Source organism: Juglans regia, chromosome 2, assembly GCF_001411555.2.
Source record: "Juglans regia cultivar Chandler chromosome 2, Walnut 2.0, whole genome shotgun sequence".
Classification (NCBI taxonomy): domain Eukaryota; kingdom Viridiplantae; phylum Streptophyta; class Magnoliopsida; order Fagales; family Juglandaceae; genus Juglans; species Juglans regia.
In genome coordinates, this window is record NC_049902.1 from 35,780,676 (window position 1) to 35,801,023 (window position 20,348).

At 38.7% G+C, this 20,348-nt stretch overlaps 1 protein-coding gene across 1 annotated transcript; it reads right to left on the reverse strand.

The window, feature by feature from the left end:
• Positions 1–240: 240 nt before the first annotated feature.
• Positions 241–20,269, reverse strand: LOC108983736 (AP-5 complex subunit zeta-1). The gene is made up of 16 exons (XM_018955483.2): positions 20,017–20,269; positions 19,714–19,857; positions 19,067–19,158; positions 18,016–18,112; positions 17,377–17,420; positions 16,542–16,630; positions 15,068–15,159; positions 14,835–14,981; positions 14,258–14,405; positions 14,037–14,113; positions 13,805–13,876; positions 1,738–1,785; positions 1,522–1,649; positions 1,257–1,416; positions 954–1,164; positions 241–532 (listed from the first exon to the last, which is right to left on the reverse strand). Exons 1-16 carry the CDS (start codon positions 20,125–20,127, stop codon positions 483–485), a joined length of 1,710 nt encoding a protein of 569 aa, XP_018811028.1. The 5' UTR covers positions 20,128–20,269; the 3' UTR covers positions 241–482.
• Between the last annotated feature and the right edge of the window lie 79 nt (positions 20,270–20,348).

Consider the following 20,348-nt stretch of genomic DNA (forward strand, 5'->3'; position numbering starts at 1 on the left):
GTTAACTGTATGCATGCAAGAATTGTCATCCATTTACTTACAATATTCTACTTAATTATAAGCCGGCATAGAGAACATACCATCTACACTACTTACGTGACAAGATTTAATTTGTAAGATTAAAAATTTATCTTATAAATCGAATCATGATATGTCAATTGTGTGGAATGTACGTGTATCCTCCGCATGACTTGTAAATAGAGATTTTCATATAATTAAGAGCTCACTGTACTTAGACAATTATGTAAATGTATCTTTATATCTATTGTTGTATGTATGACTGGAAGCTTGAAAGATAAGAACATTTTCTTCATTTATACATATTCTTTGCAATCCAATTATTTGGTCTCAGTATATTCTCTGACATGGTACAAACAAGGATTTACTGGTGACATTAGGAAAAAAAGGGGTCACTTCATGAAGCGGAACTCCAAAGGATCTTATTCCAGAGTCCACCTCTAATTTCTGCAACAAAGCCTCCTTCATCTTCTAGGAAGGATATCTGAAAATGAAAAATCATGAAAGGGTGGACCTGTAACAAAGGAAACATAAATGGTAAGCAGCAAACTACAAGAAACTATTCATAAACAAATCTAATTAAATTAAATTGGAATGGAACAATGGATTAGAACATATTAGCAAAAATGGCATGTGTCAACGGCTGGTTTAGAATTAATAGGAATGAGAAAATTCATAAAGAAATCCTCCATGCAGTGTGCGCATACGCACTCACCTAAACAAAAAAAAAATGTTTGTAGATCATTTTCCCAAATTTCACCAGTTACAATGCACTTTGGCTAAAAAATGATAAAAACAAAAGAAAAGAAAAGAAAAAGACTCGTCTGTTTGAAACTAGTCAAAGGAGAGGGTTTTGCCACGAAGCATTAACAGATGGTGCATACAACAAAATTTATATTTTTCCCAAAGAAACTATTATATGCAATATCCCTGACCTTCTTGTTCACCGAGAATGTAAAATGGAATATGCGCAATTAACTTGGTGCCACCTTCACTCCAGTTCACAGTTCCTGGCTTCTGTGCGTATCCACATGAAGGTCGTGAAGGACCCAAAACAGATAAACAAATTGCAGGTTCATTCATTAAGCCCAAATAATCACGAGCGCGCCTCCAAACCCTTACATCTGAGATTCGGGATCCAGCTACCTTAGGATGCATATTCAAGTAAACGTGTTAATTGATTAAAAAAACAACTTTAGACAGCATTAAACACTCCTGCCTTCTATCTCTAAACAGACCTTGCCCAAGGATACACGTGCCCTTGGCAGTAATTCACGGTGATGTGTAGCAAGCTTTGCAATAGCTGTTACAACAAAACATAAAAGCCTCGACTGTGATGACTTTCTGGAAGTTTCACTATCAGAGCTCAGGGCTGACTCCTGCCTTAGGCCTAGACGACTTCCCAAGGGAACAAGGACATAAGAGTCAGCACCATGTAACAAATATAGTACAGCCAAACATTACAAGTGCAACGAGAAAAAAAAAGGCTACAGTAATTCATACCTAGATGACAGATTTTCATACAAAAGTAGCTCTAAGCTCTCAAAGAGCTCACGAGCTGCATCTTTGTGCGAGTCTCCACCCCCACCATGCTCCCCAATGGCCCAGCACAATTGTAATGCCAACTCTGTCTACATAAGAAAACAAACAAGGAAATAATTTGTCAGAACAAATAATGACCCCTTTCCGTCTTCATTACTAGAGAGGTCATGAACTGACCTTTGCAGGGCTGTCATAAGCTTCTCCGAGCCTGTCCATTATAGGCTTCTGCAAAGAATTCAACAAACTATTTATTTAAGAGAAGTACAATAGGAGCCAATAGAATTGAAGCATGTTGAGAGAGAAAAAAGTTTCCAAAAAGAAAGAAAGAACCATGCCACATTAGCATGGGAGAGTTACAATTAGAAATACAAGATGTTGGGAGCATCAACAAAACATTGTCTCCAGATGACAAAGCATTATCTGCAACATAGCAAATAGAAGGCCCACCGTTGAAGATTCCCTTCAAAAACTTTAATTGTTTTCCATGCTTTTAACAATTCGAACCTTAAAAACCAAATTTTGTCAAAATAACAATACAGCAAGTTGGTTACGCGTTATTGGGTAATAAGATCAGGTTGGTTCTAGCTCGCAAGTTCAAGGTGTGGAGGTTATCCCTTTTCCCCTCAAAGAGGGGAAACAAAAACGCTAGTCCTCCACAAACTGAGGTTGGTATTGTACAGAGAAATGCGACAGGTTTTGACCCAAAAAAAAACAAAAACAAAAATTAGCTGAGATATTTTTCGGGTTAGACATTGTAAAATAGCTAAAGAGAAACTGCCTAATGAGTGGTTTTGACCAAAACAAAGCAAAAAAAAAAAAAAAAATTAGCTGAGATATTTGTTGGGTTAGAGCACTCTCATTGGCTTGGGCAAAGTCCAATGATAGCTAAAATTTAGCTAATATGTGCTAAACAACACCCCTTAATTGGGTATTGATAAAAAAGTTTGGATGTTAATTAACTACAGTAATTCACAAAATATGGAGGACTACAGTAACTTAGGCAAACATTAAAATAATGTTTTTTTTTTTTTTATAAGTAATAACAGATTTTATTCCCAAGAAATAGGCATAAGCCCAAGTACACATCACGTATACAAAGGAAATACCTACTACTTTCCAAAAACGAGAGGAAACTAAAACAGATTCTGGAAACTATATTCCATTACAAAAGCTTTAGCCCACAAACTCAAAGTACTAAAGAAAAAATCCCTAAGTTCTCCCAATGAACGTTCTTTGTCTTCGAAGCATCTCCTATTCCTTTCAAGCCATAGGCACCACATGAGACAAGAAGGAATCATCTTCCAAACATGACAACATTCTTGCTACCCTTCAAACCCTTCCACCCTACCGGTAACTCCACCATTTCCTTGGGCATTACCCAAAGTAAACCAATCCGATTCAACACCTCATTCCACAAGAACCTGGCCACTTCACAATGAAGAAAGAGGTGATTAACAGATTCCCCATCCTTCTTGCACATGACACACCAATCAGCAATGTACATACCTCTCCTAAGATTTTCAGTTGTCAACACTTTGCCCAAGGATACCACCCAATAGAAAAAAAGCAACCTTGGAAGGAACTTTCACTTTCCACATGTTTTTCCAGGGAAACTCAACTCCTGTGACTGGTTAATATTCTGTAAAAAGAGACTGAGAACATAGAATTTCCTGCAGGAATCCACAGCATGCTGTCCTCCCTACCATCAACTTTGAACTGTAAAGTCTTTCCAGAAAAGCTTTAACATCATCCACTTCCCAGTCATTAACATCCCTGATAAAGATAACATTGCACTAAATATTATTGTCAATGCAACAGAAAGACTTTCCTACAGCTGCATTTTGATCCCTTGCAATTCTGAAAAGAGAGGGAAAGTCCAGCTCAAGTGAAGAATCCGCACACCACAAGTCATGCCAGAAAAGTATCCTCTTCCCATCTCCCACCTTCAATCTAATATGATTAGAAAAAACCCCCCATCCGTTTCTAATGAACTTCCACAAACTCACCCCATACGCACCACTAGTATCTTTAAAACACCAACCTCCCCACAAACTACCATATTTTACATCAATAACATTTTTCCAAAAGGCATTACTTTCCAAGTAGTATCTCCAAAGCCATTTCCCAAGTAATGTTCTATTAAACAATCTTAAATTTTTTATCCCCAACCCACCACAATCAATCGGTTAACAAACCTTCTTCCAACTAACCAAATGAACTCCTTTACCACCTCATAAAAAAATCCAAAATAAACTCTTAATTCTTCTTTCAACCCTTGCCGGCAGCAGAAAAAGAGATAAGAAATAAGTGGAAAGCTTAGACAAAGTAACTTTTATTAGAGTTAATCTTTCCCCCCTTAGACAAGTAGATCATTTTCCAACTAGCTAACCTCCTTTCAATTTTCTCAATCACCTCATCCCAAATATTAACAGATTTAAAAGAAGCCCCCAAAGGAAGCCCAAGGTACCTCATAGGGAGTGAAAAAATTCTGCACCCCAGAATATTTGCCAAGTCTGAAATATTCTGAACAGAAACCACAGGAACGACTTTAGATTTCGATAAATTAACTCTTAACTCCGAAACAACTTCAAAACACAGCAAAAGTGCTCTTAAAACACTTAGATTGCCAAGCAAATAAGCAGGAAACCCTCCCGCTAGTGAGACCCTTCCAATTTCTTCTCTCCATTCTCCCTCTCACTCCCGTAACTCTCTCTCACTCTCACTCCCACTCCTAATTCGCTCGAGCACCACGACTGAGCCCCTCCACTCTCACTACCAATCACTCCCAACGAGCCCCCACTACCGACTGAGTCCCCTCCCAACACCACTGAGCCCCCTCCCACCACGACTGAGCCCCCTCCCGTAACATTCACCGATTGACATTCACCCTGCCCCCTCCCAGCGACATGTGAAGCCACCGTGAAGTGTCTCCCCCTCGACGACAGCGCCTGTTGCTAATTTTTGTGGTTTATCTCTTCTCCTAACTCTCTCATAATTTCGACCATTGTTTGCTCTTATTGTTGTGATTTGTAAAAATTATCTCAGCATGGTTATTGTTGTGATTTAGGAAATTTTTCATTACTAGAGCATGGTTTTTTTTTTTATTGTGATTTGATGGAGATTTCTTGATTAATTTCTTACTGTTGAGCATGGTTATTGTTGAATTTGTTTTTTGAAAAAATAGTTATTTGAAAGAAAGCAATTAAAGATAAAAAATTAGTTATTTCAAAAAATAATTATCTTTTGTATTAAATAGTTTGGCTGTACAGCCCTGACTAGACCATATTATTAATTTCACGTTTTATCGACTGATCAAATGTCCCACTTGATGGATATGGAATGCACTCACTAAATTGGTCACAAGTTATGTAGTTCTTCTTGTGTGTCACAAGTCGTGTAAGGTTGAATCTAAAGTTTTATAAATGAAGTAAATTATGCACAACAATTTACATGACTGATTCTAGTTATGATCTGAAGGGTTGAGCTTTTTCCACGATGCATTAAGTTGGGAAACTTTTTGGGGTCTTGAGATGATCTTAATGCCATTGGCAGCTGGTGAAAGTTGTGGGGGTCATGTGTTTGAAGGGTAGGCATTTGAAATTTGATGTTCTATCCAATATTTGGGTGCTCCATTGTTCATGGGTAATCTTGTGAAAGCTTTAATTCAAGCGTGGATAGGACATTATTATACCTAAGATGTTTTATGTAATAAGACTTCTTATTTAAAGTCCAGATCTTGAGTTTTAACTTCAGAACCCTAAGTTGTATAATTGCAAATGAAATGCTAATTATAGGTCAAGACAAAAACTCTTTCAGTGAAGGTGACACATCCAAAGGCAAACAGATGTTTTCTCAAGATAGTTGCAGAGTTTCTTTGCCAGGGGTGTGTGCTTCTTCACATTTTCATGGCTGTTCTGAGGCAGGTTGTTGGGGATATTGCATTGGCACTTTCATGGGTGTTTTTTCTTGTATACTCATGGAGGGAGAAGTATGATTAGTTTTGTAATGACTTTGTTTTTTCTTGTTTTATTTTTCTGCTCACAGTTTGCCAAAATCACAGTTTGCATTTTTCTGCTCACAGTTTGCATTAATTCTGGGCTTAATATTGCAGAGTTTATATATGTGACTATAAACAAATTAATAGTTAGAAAACTATTAGTCTGTTTCATTTAGTTTATCTTGTAAGTAAAAGTGGCTGATTTTGTTTATTTTGTTTATAAGTCTGCATACTTTCTGCTGTGCCAACATTTATGAATGGCTGTGCTTTTGCAGGTACTACTCAGAACACCCGAAGTGGCTGGTCGAAATTGCTGAAGCTCTTTGATAACTGTGTTTTGTGCTGCTGTTATGTGTTGTTGGAAGTGCAGATTTATGTGGATGTTTTTTTTAACTTAGTATGTGGATGTTTTTTTTTCACTTGGTATGACAGATCTGGGTTTGTTTGTTTTAGCATAGAAGATGTGTGTATTGTATGTATTGGGTTGTAATCTAGGGGTTTCTTTTAGTATGTTGCTAGTCACGGTAATTTCTTGTTGGAAGTGCAGATTTATGTAGCTGTTTTTTGTAACTAGTATGTTGCTGTAATTGATAGAAGAAAGTTTGGGAAGAAAGTTTGGCAAAAGAATATAGTTTGATGGAAAATGTAGATATTTGGTTAGTAATTAAGACATTTATATAGAATTTTAGATGAGTTTAATCAAATATTTGTGGTTATTAGCATTAAATGACCTTTGAAAATATGATTTTTAAATATTAATTTAATTAGAATATAATTATTAATTAATATATAATCAGTAGAACAACAAAATGTGATAAAAATAAATTAAATAAAAACATTTTTTTTTTATAAGTAATAAGATATTTTATTTATCAAAAAGTAGGCATAACCCAAGTACACAGGAAGTATACATGTGAATACACCTATTTAGGAACTAAAAACATTTACAAGGAATTCATGGAAGCTGAGACCATTCAAATCTAAAGCAATGACCCACATAAATAAAGTCTTCCACAAAAAATGCCTAAACTCTTCCAAGGAGTGTTCATGATCCTCAAAATGTCTATCGTTTCTTTCACACCAAATGCACCAAAGAATACATAAAGGAGCCATCTTCCACACAGCTGCTATCTGTTATGTCCCATTAATCCCTCTCCAACTTGCTGGTAGTTCCACCACCCTTCCCGGCATTACCCATGCAATTCTCATTCTACTGAAGAAGTGATTCCAGATTTCTCGTGCAAACTCACAATGTAAGAGTAGATGGTCCACCGATTTACCACTATTTCTACACATACAGCACCAGTCTGTGAGAATAAAACCACGTCTTCTAAGATTATCAATAATTAGAATCTTCCCTAAGGCTGCTGTGCAGACAAAGAAAGCAACCTTCGTAGGTGCTTTACTCCTCCAAATGTTCTTCCAAGGAAAATTCCGTCGATGTTGCATGGTAGTTGATTCATAGAAGGAGCATACAGAAAAAATCCCTTTCCTAGAATGTCTCTATTCCATCTTATCTTCATTTGTGACAGCAATAGCAGTGTAATACAGCAGGTTAAGAAACTCCATCAGCTCTGCCACTTCCCAATCATGTGCATCTTGAGTAAGGCTAATGTTCCATTCTCGTATGCCATGAGTTATAACCCGCAATTCAGCCACCATAGCTTCTTTGTCTCGTGCAATTCTGAATATAGTGGGATAAGCCTCCTTCAATGTCGTGTCTCCCACCCACACATCATACCAAAAGCTGATCCTATTGCCATTCCCTAAACACAACCGAGTATGACTAACAAAGGAACACTAACCTTTCCATATATACTTCCATAACCCCACACCATATGCCCCCCTCCCCTCTCTAGAACGCCACCCCCTGGCACTTCCATACTTCATGTTGATCACCCCTTTCCACAAAGCTCCCCTTCATTGTTATAGCGCCACAAACATTTTCCCAATAGAGCCTTATTAAAGGCCCTCATATTACGAACCCCCAATCCTCTATCTCTCAAAGGAGTACACACTTTATCCCACCCCACTAGGTGAAATATAAACTCATCTCCTAGTCCACACCATAGGAAGTCACGATGAAGTTTCTCTAAATTAAATAAAAACATTATTAAATTAATAATATTTTATTATTATATCGAGAGTAGATGGATAGTCCAATGTTGGGATTGATTTGAATGGAATAGGCAAGTACAAACTCGTGATATTAGCTAAAATTTGAGCTTGCATTGGGCTCATCCAATGAGTGCTCTTAGACCTCGTTTGTTTTTACAGTTCATATCAATCCATCTCATCTAATCATTACAATTTTCTCAAATTTTCACACAAAATATAATTATTTTTTTTTGATCGGTAAACAAAATTTTATTGATCAAAAGTGATACAAAGGATGCCCAAGTATACGGGACATATACATGAACAAATTTAAGTCTAGCTTAGGGATACAAGGAAATCGTGAAAAGACCTGCCCTGAAAATCAATTACAATTGACCAATGGAGTAAAGTATTAAAAAACAAAGTTCTAAGCTCTTCCATTGATCTCTCTTGATCTTCAAAGCATCTTGCGTTCCGCTCCCCCCAAATACACCACCATAGACAAATAGGTAGCATCTTCCATATGGAAGCAATTTGAGAGTTGCCCCTAATACCTCTCCAAGAGGCTAAAAACTCACTTACCTTTTCTGGCATCACCCATGCTAACCCCACCCGTGCTAGGACTTCGGACCATAAGGACCTGACAATCTCACAATGTAGTAAGAGATGGTCTACGGACTCACCACTCTTCTTACACATATAACACCAATTCATAACTATGATGCCGCGTTTCCTCAGGTTATCTATGGTAAGAATCTTTCCCCAAGTGGCAGTCCAAACAAAAAAGGCTGCCTTTAGAGGTGCCTTCGTCTTCCAGATGCTCTTCCATGGGAACAGGACTGAGTTGTGCACATGTAAGGAATGATAAAATGAGCGGGCCGTGAAAACTCCTTTCTTAGAGGGACGCCAATATAACTTGTCTTCTCCTTCCCCCGACATCCGAGTGGAGTACACAAGGTCAAAAAAGGCCGAAATGTCATCCATCTCCCAATCTTGTGCATTTCTATTGAAAGTAAGGTTCCATTGGAAGGAGCCATTTGTAAAGCTAAGTAGATCGGCAATGGATGCATCTTTCCGTCTTGCTAAGCTGTAAACTCCTGGATAAACATCTTTGAGTGCCCGATCACCACACCATAAGTCATGCCAAAATTTTACCTTAACACCGTTGCCGAATTTGAAGCAAGTGTGTGCTGCATAGATGTCCCATCCTCTTCTGATATGTTTCCAAAGCCCTATTCCATGGGGACCACTCACCTCATTGGAACACCACCCTCCCCATGATTCCCCGTGCTTCAAGGCAATGACGGTTCGCCACAAGGCCTCCCGTTCATGGTGGTATCTCCATAACCATTTGCCAAGCAAGGCTTGGTTAAATGCTCTCAAATTCCGTATGCCTAAACCTCCTTTCTTAATGGGGGAGCAAATTGTAGCCCATTTCACTAAGTGATATTTAAACTCTTCCTTGATCCCTCCTCACAGGAAATCACGTTGAATTTTCTCCATGCGATGAGCCACCTTGGCGGGAAGTGGAAATAGTGAAAGGAAGTATGTTGGTAAGTTAGAAATAGTAATTTTTATGAGAGTTAACCGGCCCCCTTTAGATAAGTACATCCTCTTCCAACCAGCTAGTTTCCTTTCCATTTTTTCTATTATTTCATCCTAAATAGCTTTCGATTTGAATGCTGCCCCCAACGGAAGACCGAGATATTTCATAGGCAACTGAGATATCTTGCACTCCAGGATGGACGCCAGACTCTCCACATTGGGTACATGTCCCACTGGCACTATCTCTAATTTAGCCAAATTCACCTTCAAACCTGACACAGCTTCAAAGCATAATAGAAGAGCTCTTACAGCTCGAATTTGCTCATGTCTGGCTTCACAAAAGATCAGAGTATCGTCAGCAAACAATAGGTGGGAAATGTTAAGTGAACCTGAACTTGTCTCTCCTACTGAGAATCCTGATATGAACCCTCCCTCTACTGCCCCTCCAATCATCTTGTTGAACGCTTCCATCACAAAAACAAATAGAAGAGGAGAAAGGGGGTCTCCTTGTCGCAAACCTCGGGAGCTTTTAAAAAAACCTTTGGACATCCCATTCACCAATACAGAAAAACATGCTGTGGAAATACAATGAAGGATCCAAGAACACCATTTAGAACCAAAGCCACATCTCTCCAACATATAAATTAAGAAACTTCAATTGACGTGATCATAAGCTTTCTCCATGTCTAACTTACAAAGGAGTCCAGGCTCTCAAGATTTAACTCGACTATCCAAACATTCATTGGCTATCAGTACCGAATCAAGGATTTGCCTACCTTGAACAAATGCATTTTGAGGCTTCGAAATCAATCTTTCCATCACCTTACTCAGTCTGTTTGCCAATACTTTAGATAGAATTTTGTACATACCACTCACCAAACTAATTGGGCGGAAATCTTTCACTTCTTCCACGCCTGGCTTTTTGGGAATGAGAACTAAGAGAGTAGCATTAAGACTTTTCTCGAACCGCCCGCTTCCATGAAATTCCTGAAAAACCCCCATGATATCATCTTTAAGCACATCCCAACACGTCTAGAAAAAAGCCATGGAAAAACCATCCGGACCTGGAGCTTTATCACCCGCCATACCCTTGATCACCGACCGGATCTCTACCTCTTCAAAAGGCCTTTCGAGTCGTTCCGCAACTTGTGGGTCAAGAACATCAAAGGCCATCCCGTCAAGTCTCGGCCTCCACTCAAATTGTTCCGAAAGCAATGTATCATAAAACTGAACAACGTGGTTTGAGATCTCGGAATGGTTGGATGAGACCACCCCGTCTATCAATAAGGTATCTATCGCATTGTTCCGCCTATGTGAATTGGCCACTTGGTGAAAGAACTTGGTGCTTCTATCCGCTTCCTTCAACCATAACACCCGTGATTTTTGACGCCATGATATTTCTTCCAATAGAGATAGCCGTTCAATGTCCGCAACCACTTGAGATTTGCGGGCCCGCTCGATTTCAGAAAAAATCCTCACCTCTTCCACACCTTCCAAAGCCTTAAGCTCCTCCATTAGAACCGATTTCTGGCTTTCCACATTACTGAACTCTTGTGTATTCCACTCCTTTAAGTCCTTTTTCAACGACTTTAATTTGCAAGCCATCTTGTAACTAGCAGTTCCATGGAAGTGGTAGGAAGACCACCATTGTCTTATTCTGTCCAGAAACCCCTCTGACTTCAACCACATGTTCTCAAATTTGAAGTGCCTTGGGCCACTTCTAATGCCCCCACAATTCAATAGAATAGGGAAATGATCTAAACACAACCTGGGTAGTCTCTTCTGAATAAGCTCCGGATAGTGTGCCTCCCAATCCGTTGAAATTAAAAATCTGTCTATCCTTGATCAAGATGGAAGATCTCGGTTGTTAGACCAAGTGAAGGAACCGCCTGCAAGAGGTATATCTTGTAAATTCTGCTCAGAAATGAAGTTAGAAAAATCTACCATGGGTTGGTTGTAGCCCACTCCACCCGATCTCTCACTCGGAAAACGGGTTACATTAAAATCACCTCCAATACACCAAGGTAAGTCCCAAAAACTGCTAATACCGGCCAACTCATCCCAAAGTAAGCTTCGAGACCGATCAAGATTAGGCCCATAAACGCCTGCAAAAGCCCACTGATAGCCATCGATGACATTCATAAACGAACATGCCACCACATAATCCCCCATGAAATTTTCCTTATTTTCCACCACTCTTTTGTCCCACATGACTAATATACCCCTGGATGCTCCAATGGACGGTAAGTAATGCCATCCCACTTGCAAACAGCTCCACAAGCTCCTAATGATGCGAAGAGAAATAACTTCCAACTTAGTTTCTTGTAGGCAAACAATGTCTACTTTCCAACTTCGGAGGAGGGATTTAATATATAGCCTTTTATTCACTTCATTGATCCCTCTCACATTCCAAGACATTATTTTAGGCTTCATTAACAGAAGAAACATTCCTCCCTTTTGTTCTATCTCTGCCCGAAGCGCCCTCCTTATTATCATAGTTAATGGAGCATTGCAACCGTTTCAGCTCTCTCTCTTTTTTAACAACTGACTTCGTTACTGTGGATCTACCAGCTTCCATGGCTATTAGAAGGGCCATGAATTGGTCTTCATACCCATCACAGGAAATTCCCACCCAACCATGAAGCTCCTTTACTTTTTTTAGTACCCAATCTGATGCCTGAGGTGCTATTAGCGGTGGGAGCATCTGTAAGGGTGATGGGCTTCCCATATTCTCTTCCTCACTACCCACGGAGTCCATAACTAGAGCCAAACAGTTAGTACCCATCTCCTGTCCATCGACAGAGTCTCCTCCCGCCAAGGATGTGACCATTTTCTCCACTTCCGGCCCCAAAAACCTCTCGTTTGACCCACCCATAACCTCCTCCACTTCAGTCGACACTATCTGTGTCTGTTTGGAAGGCAAGGGCTCGCCCACAGTCGACCCTTTTTGTCCCGAAATTTCTCCTTCCTCTAAGGTGAAACTCCCCGCCTTTTCACTACTCGCAGATGTCGCCAATGGCTTCGGCAACGTTGTCTGTGCGTCGATAGCTTCCATCGTTATGGTCTGTGTACTGTTTGGGTCTTCGTGTTCATTCGAGGCAGCAGAAAATCCTCCTCCATGCTCCGAGAATGCATTTTCCGACGACGAGCCATCCATCGGCGTCACAGCAACTTCCCGCGGGGTCGCCCGACCCTTCACCGCCGGTGGTGGCTCGGCCCCATCCCCTGATGGGCCATCGTCCTCCATCAGGGAACGAGGGCCTTTCTTCCTCCAGAAGGCTCCAACGTTCTGTTGGGCCTTAGTGGGCTGAGGCCCTCAGCCCACCGCAGCCCACAGTCTTTGCTTTCCCTTTGGGCTCACTCGGCTGGGCTGTATTTTTCCTCCCTTGGCCCAGACTCAATCCCTCCCTCTCATTAATTTCAACGCAGCGTTTTAAGTATCCCACCCTATAAGTTAGCTCTCCTAGCTGCGTCTCCATTTCGCACAACACTTGCAGCAGATTTTCCTCTTTCATCCCAGCAACTACTCTGCCACCTCCATCCCGCAACTGAGCATTCCTCAAAGAAGTGACGGGTCCTGACTTCAACAGGTCTACTTTCTCAGCACTGTTCCCATCTCGAGTCCTCACCAACTCTCTGCCCCCCTGTAAAATGTCTCTGTACGAAGGAAAGTTTGAATTTTGTGTCGTCGTTAATGGTAACGACCGCCTTGAAACACCACCACTGCTGCCCTCCTTCAGCACCTCCACTAATTTTCTCCAGCCCATTCTGTCCTTGTCACCTGGGATGAAGATGAAATTTCGACGTCCCCCCCCACCATACTCCACCAACGCCATATATTCTCCCCTGGAGTTACAACACCTTTGAGCAATGTATCCCCTGTCCCCATCCCGATAAGCAGTATAGAATCCCTTTCCTTCTAACAACAAGCACTCTTCCAACGCATTAGAGAACCAACGTACTGTCCCCAACCCCAAACTCAAATTTTTTACAACTTTCCATCCCCTCTCTGTAATGTTTACGTACCTCCCATTCCCAGCCACCTCAAACACTTTAGACTCAATACTGATGCACTTCATGGGTAACAACCTATCGAATGAAAACTAACTAGTGCACCATGATACGTTAAACTTCAGATAGAGCTAAAACAAATCCCAAAACAATTCAACTTTTTCAAATCCCAAAACAAAAATAATATTAAAAAAATATATTCTAACAATATTTTATTCAACTTTCATCTCATCTCATCTCATCTCAAAAAACAAACGAGACTAGACATTGTAAAATAGCAGAAGAGAAAGTGCCTAATGAATGCTTTTTACACCTATAATTTCTGACTTTTTTTTATCAGCAAATAAGAGCTTTATTAAAAATAGGCATAGCCAAGTACACCTAAAATTTTCCAAATTAGAACCCTTTCCCTAATTTCAAACAGGATGTTCTGAATATGTGGTGCCTGTAACACAATTTGTACCCATGCTTTTCAATTTTGCTTGAAAATTCCTTGTGGCATTACCTTGTAAACAGTTATCAGGTGGGTCATAAACACCAGCAGTTGAAATAAAATCAGTACAATATGAAAGCAGTCTGTTTTCTGGAAAATACCTTCAAAAGTGCAATAAAATCTGGAGAGCGGTGAAATGCGGCGAGCATGAACTCTAAGAGTCTTTTGTGAACCTACAAGCATAACCAACTCCTTAGACATACATACTCCTACTTCAAAATCACATATTAGTAAATTGACATGAAAATATCCAAGCAACAAAGGATAATCAAGATTAAAACAACAGAAAATCATCTCTCTCTCTCTCTCTCTCTCACACACACACACACCCACCTCATAGGAGAACCTTTTGTCTGGAAATATTGTAGCGTGCCTTGACATTAGCAGAGAAATCAACGCACATATTAAAGCTGCAAGTAGAGGAGACACATAGATCTCATAAATGTCAGCTAAAGGATGTGATCCTTCAACAAATCATTTCTGAAAACAACGAGGTTTCAATGTGGAAGAGGAGCACAAAGGTCAACAGAAGACTCAAAACTCTATCAACATACAATTATTGACATCACGCAGCGTTATGGCAATGTACACATCAAGAATCCGAGGTGCCATTTTAAGGATTTGTTTTAGCCTTTCAGACTGGGGGTTATTAATCGCTGCCTGTAATGCCGTTGCCATTCCAGGAGAAGTCCAGTGGCGTTCCTGAATTATGATATTAACAGCATAGTTAATTTCAAGCATCCAGTCAATACAATCATGTCGTCAAATAACAATCATACAATTCCAGTTACACGTTAATATAGTGCATCTAAAACATCCAAAACAACCCAACAAAAAGGTTTGATGCAAGTTAAAAAGTAAAATATAGTTACAACTGATAGAATGATATTATGGCTAAAATGTTTAAAGAACCCATACACAATTTAATTTATTTCCTCTTTATAGAAAGGCTTCTTTTAGTAAGTGACATAATATAATAGCTAACTGATATGAAATAGTGAATTGGACATAACAAACATATAGTGAGTGAATCAAATAAATAAACAATTCCAACAAGAATATGCATTTATCTGCTAATAAAATGCACATATGCAAAATGAAATGGAAATTGAGACTTAAGAAGGAACATACAGCGATGCCATCATTTTCATCCTTTAAGAGGTCAAGGAACAAAGGATCAGCAACATCTATCGTGTTGCTATCTTCAGACTCAGAGTCTCCCCCTCCATCACCTATGGTTGAACCGGTATAAGCTTCATCCATGAGTGCAAGTAGCATCTGGATCCACATAAATCAATACCGTCAATTAACTCTGTCCTAAGTTTTGAATAGACTTATTTAACTTTTGAAGTCTCAAAAATTACCTCGGGAGCTGCACTCTTCTGGATTGAAGCTATGCTGCTTCCGATAAGTGATCCTGAGCTCCTCTCAACCTTTTCCAATGCAACTACCAAAACTAACACAGGAGACTACAAAAATGTCAAAAAAAACATAATTCATTTAAATCAGGAAATTTAAAAACATGGATACACACACACACATGTTTATATCAGAAAGCACATACACTTAAAATTACTGACGCCAAGAGTGGATATTACTCAAAACTTACATAAAGCAGTTTTGTAGTTAGACTGAATGAGAAAGGAATAGGGATCATGCCAAAGGGTTCAGTCATTTTGAAAAATTTATATACAGAGTCGTGGGGACAGCTATATATTCCAAAAGCTTTACTACTTTCTTCTGGGGCAAACTCCCTATCTTGATCGAAGTCCTGAAAGGCTTGGTTATGGTAGTCCTAGGTCAAGAAGACATACGCTTATCAAGCGGAGGGAATTGCATAGTCAAGTGCTGGAGATCGGAGCATGGGGAACTCAGGCCGCTGGTAATAGGGGAGAGGCTCAGAACGCATTTCCTGCAGTGAAGGCAAACAAAGTAGACAGCAAGCAACAGGTTCTCAGCCCCCTAACCTTTCTATTATATTATTAAAGCGCTAGCGCCCTCCTTTCTCTAATAATAAGGTAAGCTTTGAAGCTGGCTGCTCTGCTATACTATACCATACTAGTTGTAGGGCGGCTCACATTTTTTTTTATTAAGTAAAAATTTATTAATACCAATAGGTGTAGCCAAGTACATTGGATGTATACAAGAGAAAACAACTAGTTGGAGTGCAAAAAAGATACAAGGAACAATAAACCCAACAAAGCCCTAGCCCAACAACAAGGCGGCTAGCATTTTACTAATATAATATCAAATAAAGGGGACTCTATCATGATCTTACGAATCTAAAGATCTAAAAATGTAAGAGCGAGTGAAGTGCTTACGCCCCTTTATTTTCTTTTAAGATAAAATTTGTTTCCTAATTCTTTTAGGTCAACCATAAAAGAATCCAGGTCTACATACAACTAAAGCTTGATATGCTCCAACTATGTGAGATGAAAAAGCCTTCTCACATATGCCTCAAATAAAGTGGCTCAACTCATGCCTATTCCACTCTGGTGTATACAATGATACATTTTTAGGATGACATCAATATGGATTCACTTACGTCAATTCAAAATCACATACATGCACATATACAAACTGTATTGTTGGTTCTTCGGCCCCCACACCCCCACACACCGTTATTGCAGTGGGCTGGCCCATGGAGGTTGAGTCCAAATCTTTTATACATCAATTTAAATGGCCAATGATATTATTAAAACAGTTTATGAATCATATATACTTAAAAAAAGTACACATACAGGGCCCAATCAGAGTATAGGCATCTCTCCAAGACCAAATGCAAACAAATAATGGCCATGGGAGAAAAAGTCGCAGAAGACAAGCATACAAACTCACTTGGCAAGTCCACTAAGGATGGAAAAAGTGGAAGAAATGATCCAGGAGACATCAATCCAGGGAAAACCTTCAAAAATGACTTCTCTAATCTGCAAAGCAGCAGATCACTTCATATAATTTTTTTTTTATATGTAGATCACTTCATATAATTATTTTCTATTTTAAAATATTTTTTGATTCTCGAGATAATTATGCGTTACAACACTCTGGCCCACCATCAATTTCATCAGGAATACCAATACTATCATCATAGTAAAACCAACACAGAAACATCTTATGTAAACTATTTAAAAGTGATCCAAATAGTTACAGCTACAAAGATGCGTGAATAGTACCAAAGCAACATCTTTATGATTGATAGGGCATGCTGTGCTGAACCAAATATACCCATCACGTGTATGAATTAAAAACTAACAAGAAATACTTCCAAATAGATGATCACAGTTGAATGATGAAAGCAGACAATAGATTTTAGAAAAACTCTATTCATAAGCCTCACACACCACACACCACTCTTTTTATTATTTTTTTAATTTTTTTCTCTTACCAAATGTGTGGTATATGGATGATGAGTAGAAGAATTCAATTGTTTAAGAAGAATAAAACCAAAAAAAAATTAAGAAAAATAAAAGAAATTATGGTGTGTGGTGTGTGGGGCTAATGAATAACAAAGCTCTAGATTTTAGGCATGAAGAAAGTAAGCATAACTAGTTTTACATATAGATGACAGTTGGCCAATAAAATAATCCCCCTACCAAAGAAAATATTGTCAGTAAGAATTAATCAAAATAGAATTTTTCTTGATAAGTAATATCATTAATCAAAATGGACTTACCTTTCTCCATTCCATGCAATCAGCTTTAGCAACAATGGAAAGAACTGCAAGCATAGTATCAAATATTAGAAGGCAGTATAAAAAAACAAAAAATCAGAATATCCAACTTCTGTCTTCTCCTGTGTAAAGCAATGCCCAATCCACTAATTATATGAAAGCTTATTAAGGAAAAGGAATGCTGAGTCATAGCTAGAATAGTGGTAAGAGAGACTAGATTATAGTGATGCATGCAGAGTATTCTATGCAAATACTTGGGAGCCCAAAGATCCCAAATTTAGCAGTTTTGATTAATTGGCTCTAGAGTAACAAAGTAGGAGTCGCAATTGGTCTGACTTCCCATAAATGATACCAGAGAAACCTATCGTGTTCTAAATTACGTTTACAACATTGAGACAACACTGAATTGGAGAACAATGATTGTAACAACATTGATACCACGGGACGTGATTGTAGGTAAATACGTATGGCTCTATATGCAACTTAGCCACCACATGATGACATGGCTAGCAATTCGATTGTAATATTATGCAAAAAATTACCATATCTAATAAAATATTATAATCAATTTTAAAAACTTTCATACATTGGAAAAGTTTTCTACATTTTTTTACAGGAAGCATTACGGAGATTAAGTTATACCTGAGGCAGTAAGGTAGGAAAAGATGTTAGAAGTTTTTTCTTGTTCATGTTCAGAAAATCAAGGGTAGCTTCTGCAACAACAGGGTCTGAAAACTCACTGCAACAAAATTAGAATAAATCGGTTTGCACGAGCATAAATTCCTCATACATGTAATATGACGAGAACTTAACCTTAATATAAGCAGGGAGAGGGAGAGAGTGACAGACAGAGAGAGAGAGAGAGAGAGAGAGAGAGAGAGAGAGATTTTAATAAGAAAAAGTACGCATCATAAAAAATCTTAATAAAACAAATAAAAGCAGACATTTTAAATACGTATGATCACTTCAAACAAGTACAACGGCTGATTACCAGCCAACATGGAGCAGATGGAAGGGGTCAGGGAAATATTTTCTCCAGTTAGGCTTGTACATCATATCATTACCTGCCACCACAACCATATTCAACCCAAAACTAGATATCGACTGAAAAATGCCCCATCCAAAAACCAAAAATCCTTTAAAACACCGCAATGTTACCCACCTCCGCAGCCAGAACAACCAGTCCCTCGGCCAAGAACTCCTATAGAAACAACAAAATCTCTACAAACCCAATTCCAAAATCAAACCAAACCATCTTAAAAAAACCCCGTATACTTGAGCTCTTGCATATTCACATGATCAATAAAATTTTGTTTACCAATCAAAAAAAAAAAAAAAGACCAACTCAAATCCCCAAATTTAAGGGTAATATTCCTTGGGGTGAAGAACATTTTCCATTGGCTAACATTTTTTGTTGCAATAAATATCGGAAAATAAGGCAAATATTTTTCTTCACAATATTTAATGCCAAAAAACTCGCAGCCTTAATCTTCTTCCGGGATAGTTAAGAAATTGGATAAGTGTAGGAAATATTTCTTTATTCATGACTTAGCAGATAAAATAAAAATCAGTTGGCCAAGAGAGAACTAATAGAATAACCATAGTGAAAGGAAGGTCGTTTTAAAATAAATTTTACCTTAGATAATCAGGAGTCTAACCAAAAAAATAATAATCAGGTTGAGATAATTATTACCGGCTCAAGCATGACCGAAAGAATGCCCTCAGACTTGGATCAGCGTCATGTAGAACTACCTCTCCAAAGTCAAGGTAAAACTGAAGAATGGCCTGATTGACAAATGATACATAAAATAAAAATAAAAGAAAAAATTATGAGCAATATAATGCTAAGTAACACAGGAATGCATGTGATCGAGTTGGTAATATTATCGAAGAAATTTAATAGCCCATAAGGATAAGTCCAGTCGCTAGGGTTATGAAATAATAACAACAATATTATTAGGATAATAATGGTGTATGGTATCCGACCAGGAACTGCACTTCAACTCGAGCTTCAACTATTAGAGGAAAGATTTTCATTGACACTCAGGCATTAGGCGCACGGGCGCAAGCTCACAAAAAGCGTTAAAAGAGAGAGAAGAAAAACACATAATTCTTATAAAAGCAATATATCATCATCTATATGAAAACAAAATTGAAAGCTCATTAATCAGCCATATTGCTTTCCATATCATAACTCCCCAAACCAATTCCGGATCACTTAAACGAAATTCTTGATTAAATAAATTTTTTTTTCATTTTTTTAATCTGCTCACAATCAGCGCCATATGTCTACAGCTAGTTCTAGACGGAAATTCTAGAGAAATGAGGCCAAAGCCAAACCAGCAAGAGAAGGCCAATGGAGGTTCGAGACTGCTGAGACAGAGACGCCACCGCCCGCTGAAAGAGTTTGTTGATATTTGGATAAACCCTAGCCACCAAATCCTCGGAATTCTCCGCCTTACACAATTCAAAAAGCTTCTTCACCTAATAAAGAAAAAAAAGCAAACACATTGGCATACTGGGAAAAAAAAATAAGGAAAAGATTGCATAACCATATGCATTTTCTTTGATTTCTTCAAGATTTTCGGGGTGGCAAAAAGAAAATTAAAGACTGAGAGAGGAAGGGAGGAAGGAGAGACATACGGATTGGAGAAGGGAGGGGTCAGAGGCGGTATCGTTGGCTAGGCTGGAGTCTCTGGCACTATTGGATAAGCTTCTGAGATGGAAATCCCACTCCCTGTCTCGATTACCCATTTTTCTGTACACAAACAAAATGGGAAGTGGATACTCTCGCGTTTCCGAAACAAATCAAAGTGTTTTTCGTGTTTTCGTCGATGGAAATTTCCATCAAACACAGACAGTCAGACACAGCGCAGAAAGGGAGAGAGAGGATGGTCTCACCACTACGCACCGTTTTAGGCTGCGTTGTGTTGAATTAAATTAAATTTTTTATGAAAAGTTATGTTACACATAAG

Coding starts and splice junctions, on each gene's coding strand:
- LOC108983736 (XM_018955483.2), bottom strand. CDS start 20,127: ATGGGTAATCGAGACAGGGAGTGGGATTTCCATCTCAGAAGCTTATCC. Junction 18,113..19,066: donor TTTCGGTCATGCTTGAGCCG/GTAATAATTATC, acceptor ATTTTGTTGCAG/TGAGTTTTCAGACCCTGTTG. Junction 15,160..16,541: donor ATCCTTAGTGGACTTGCCAA/GTGAGTTTGTAT, acceptor CTCCTGTGTTAG/TTTTGGTAGTTGCATTGGAA.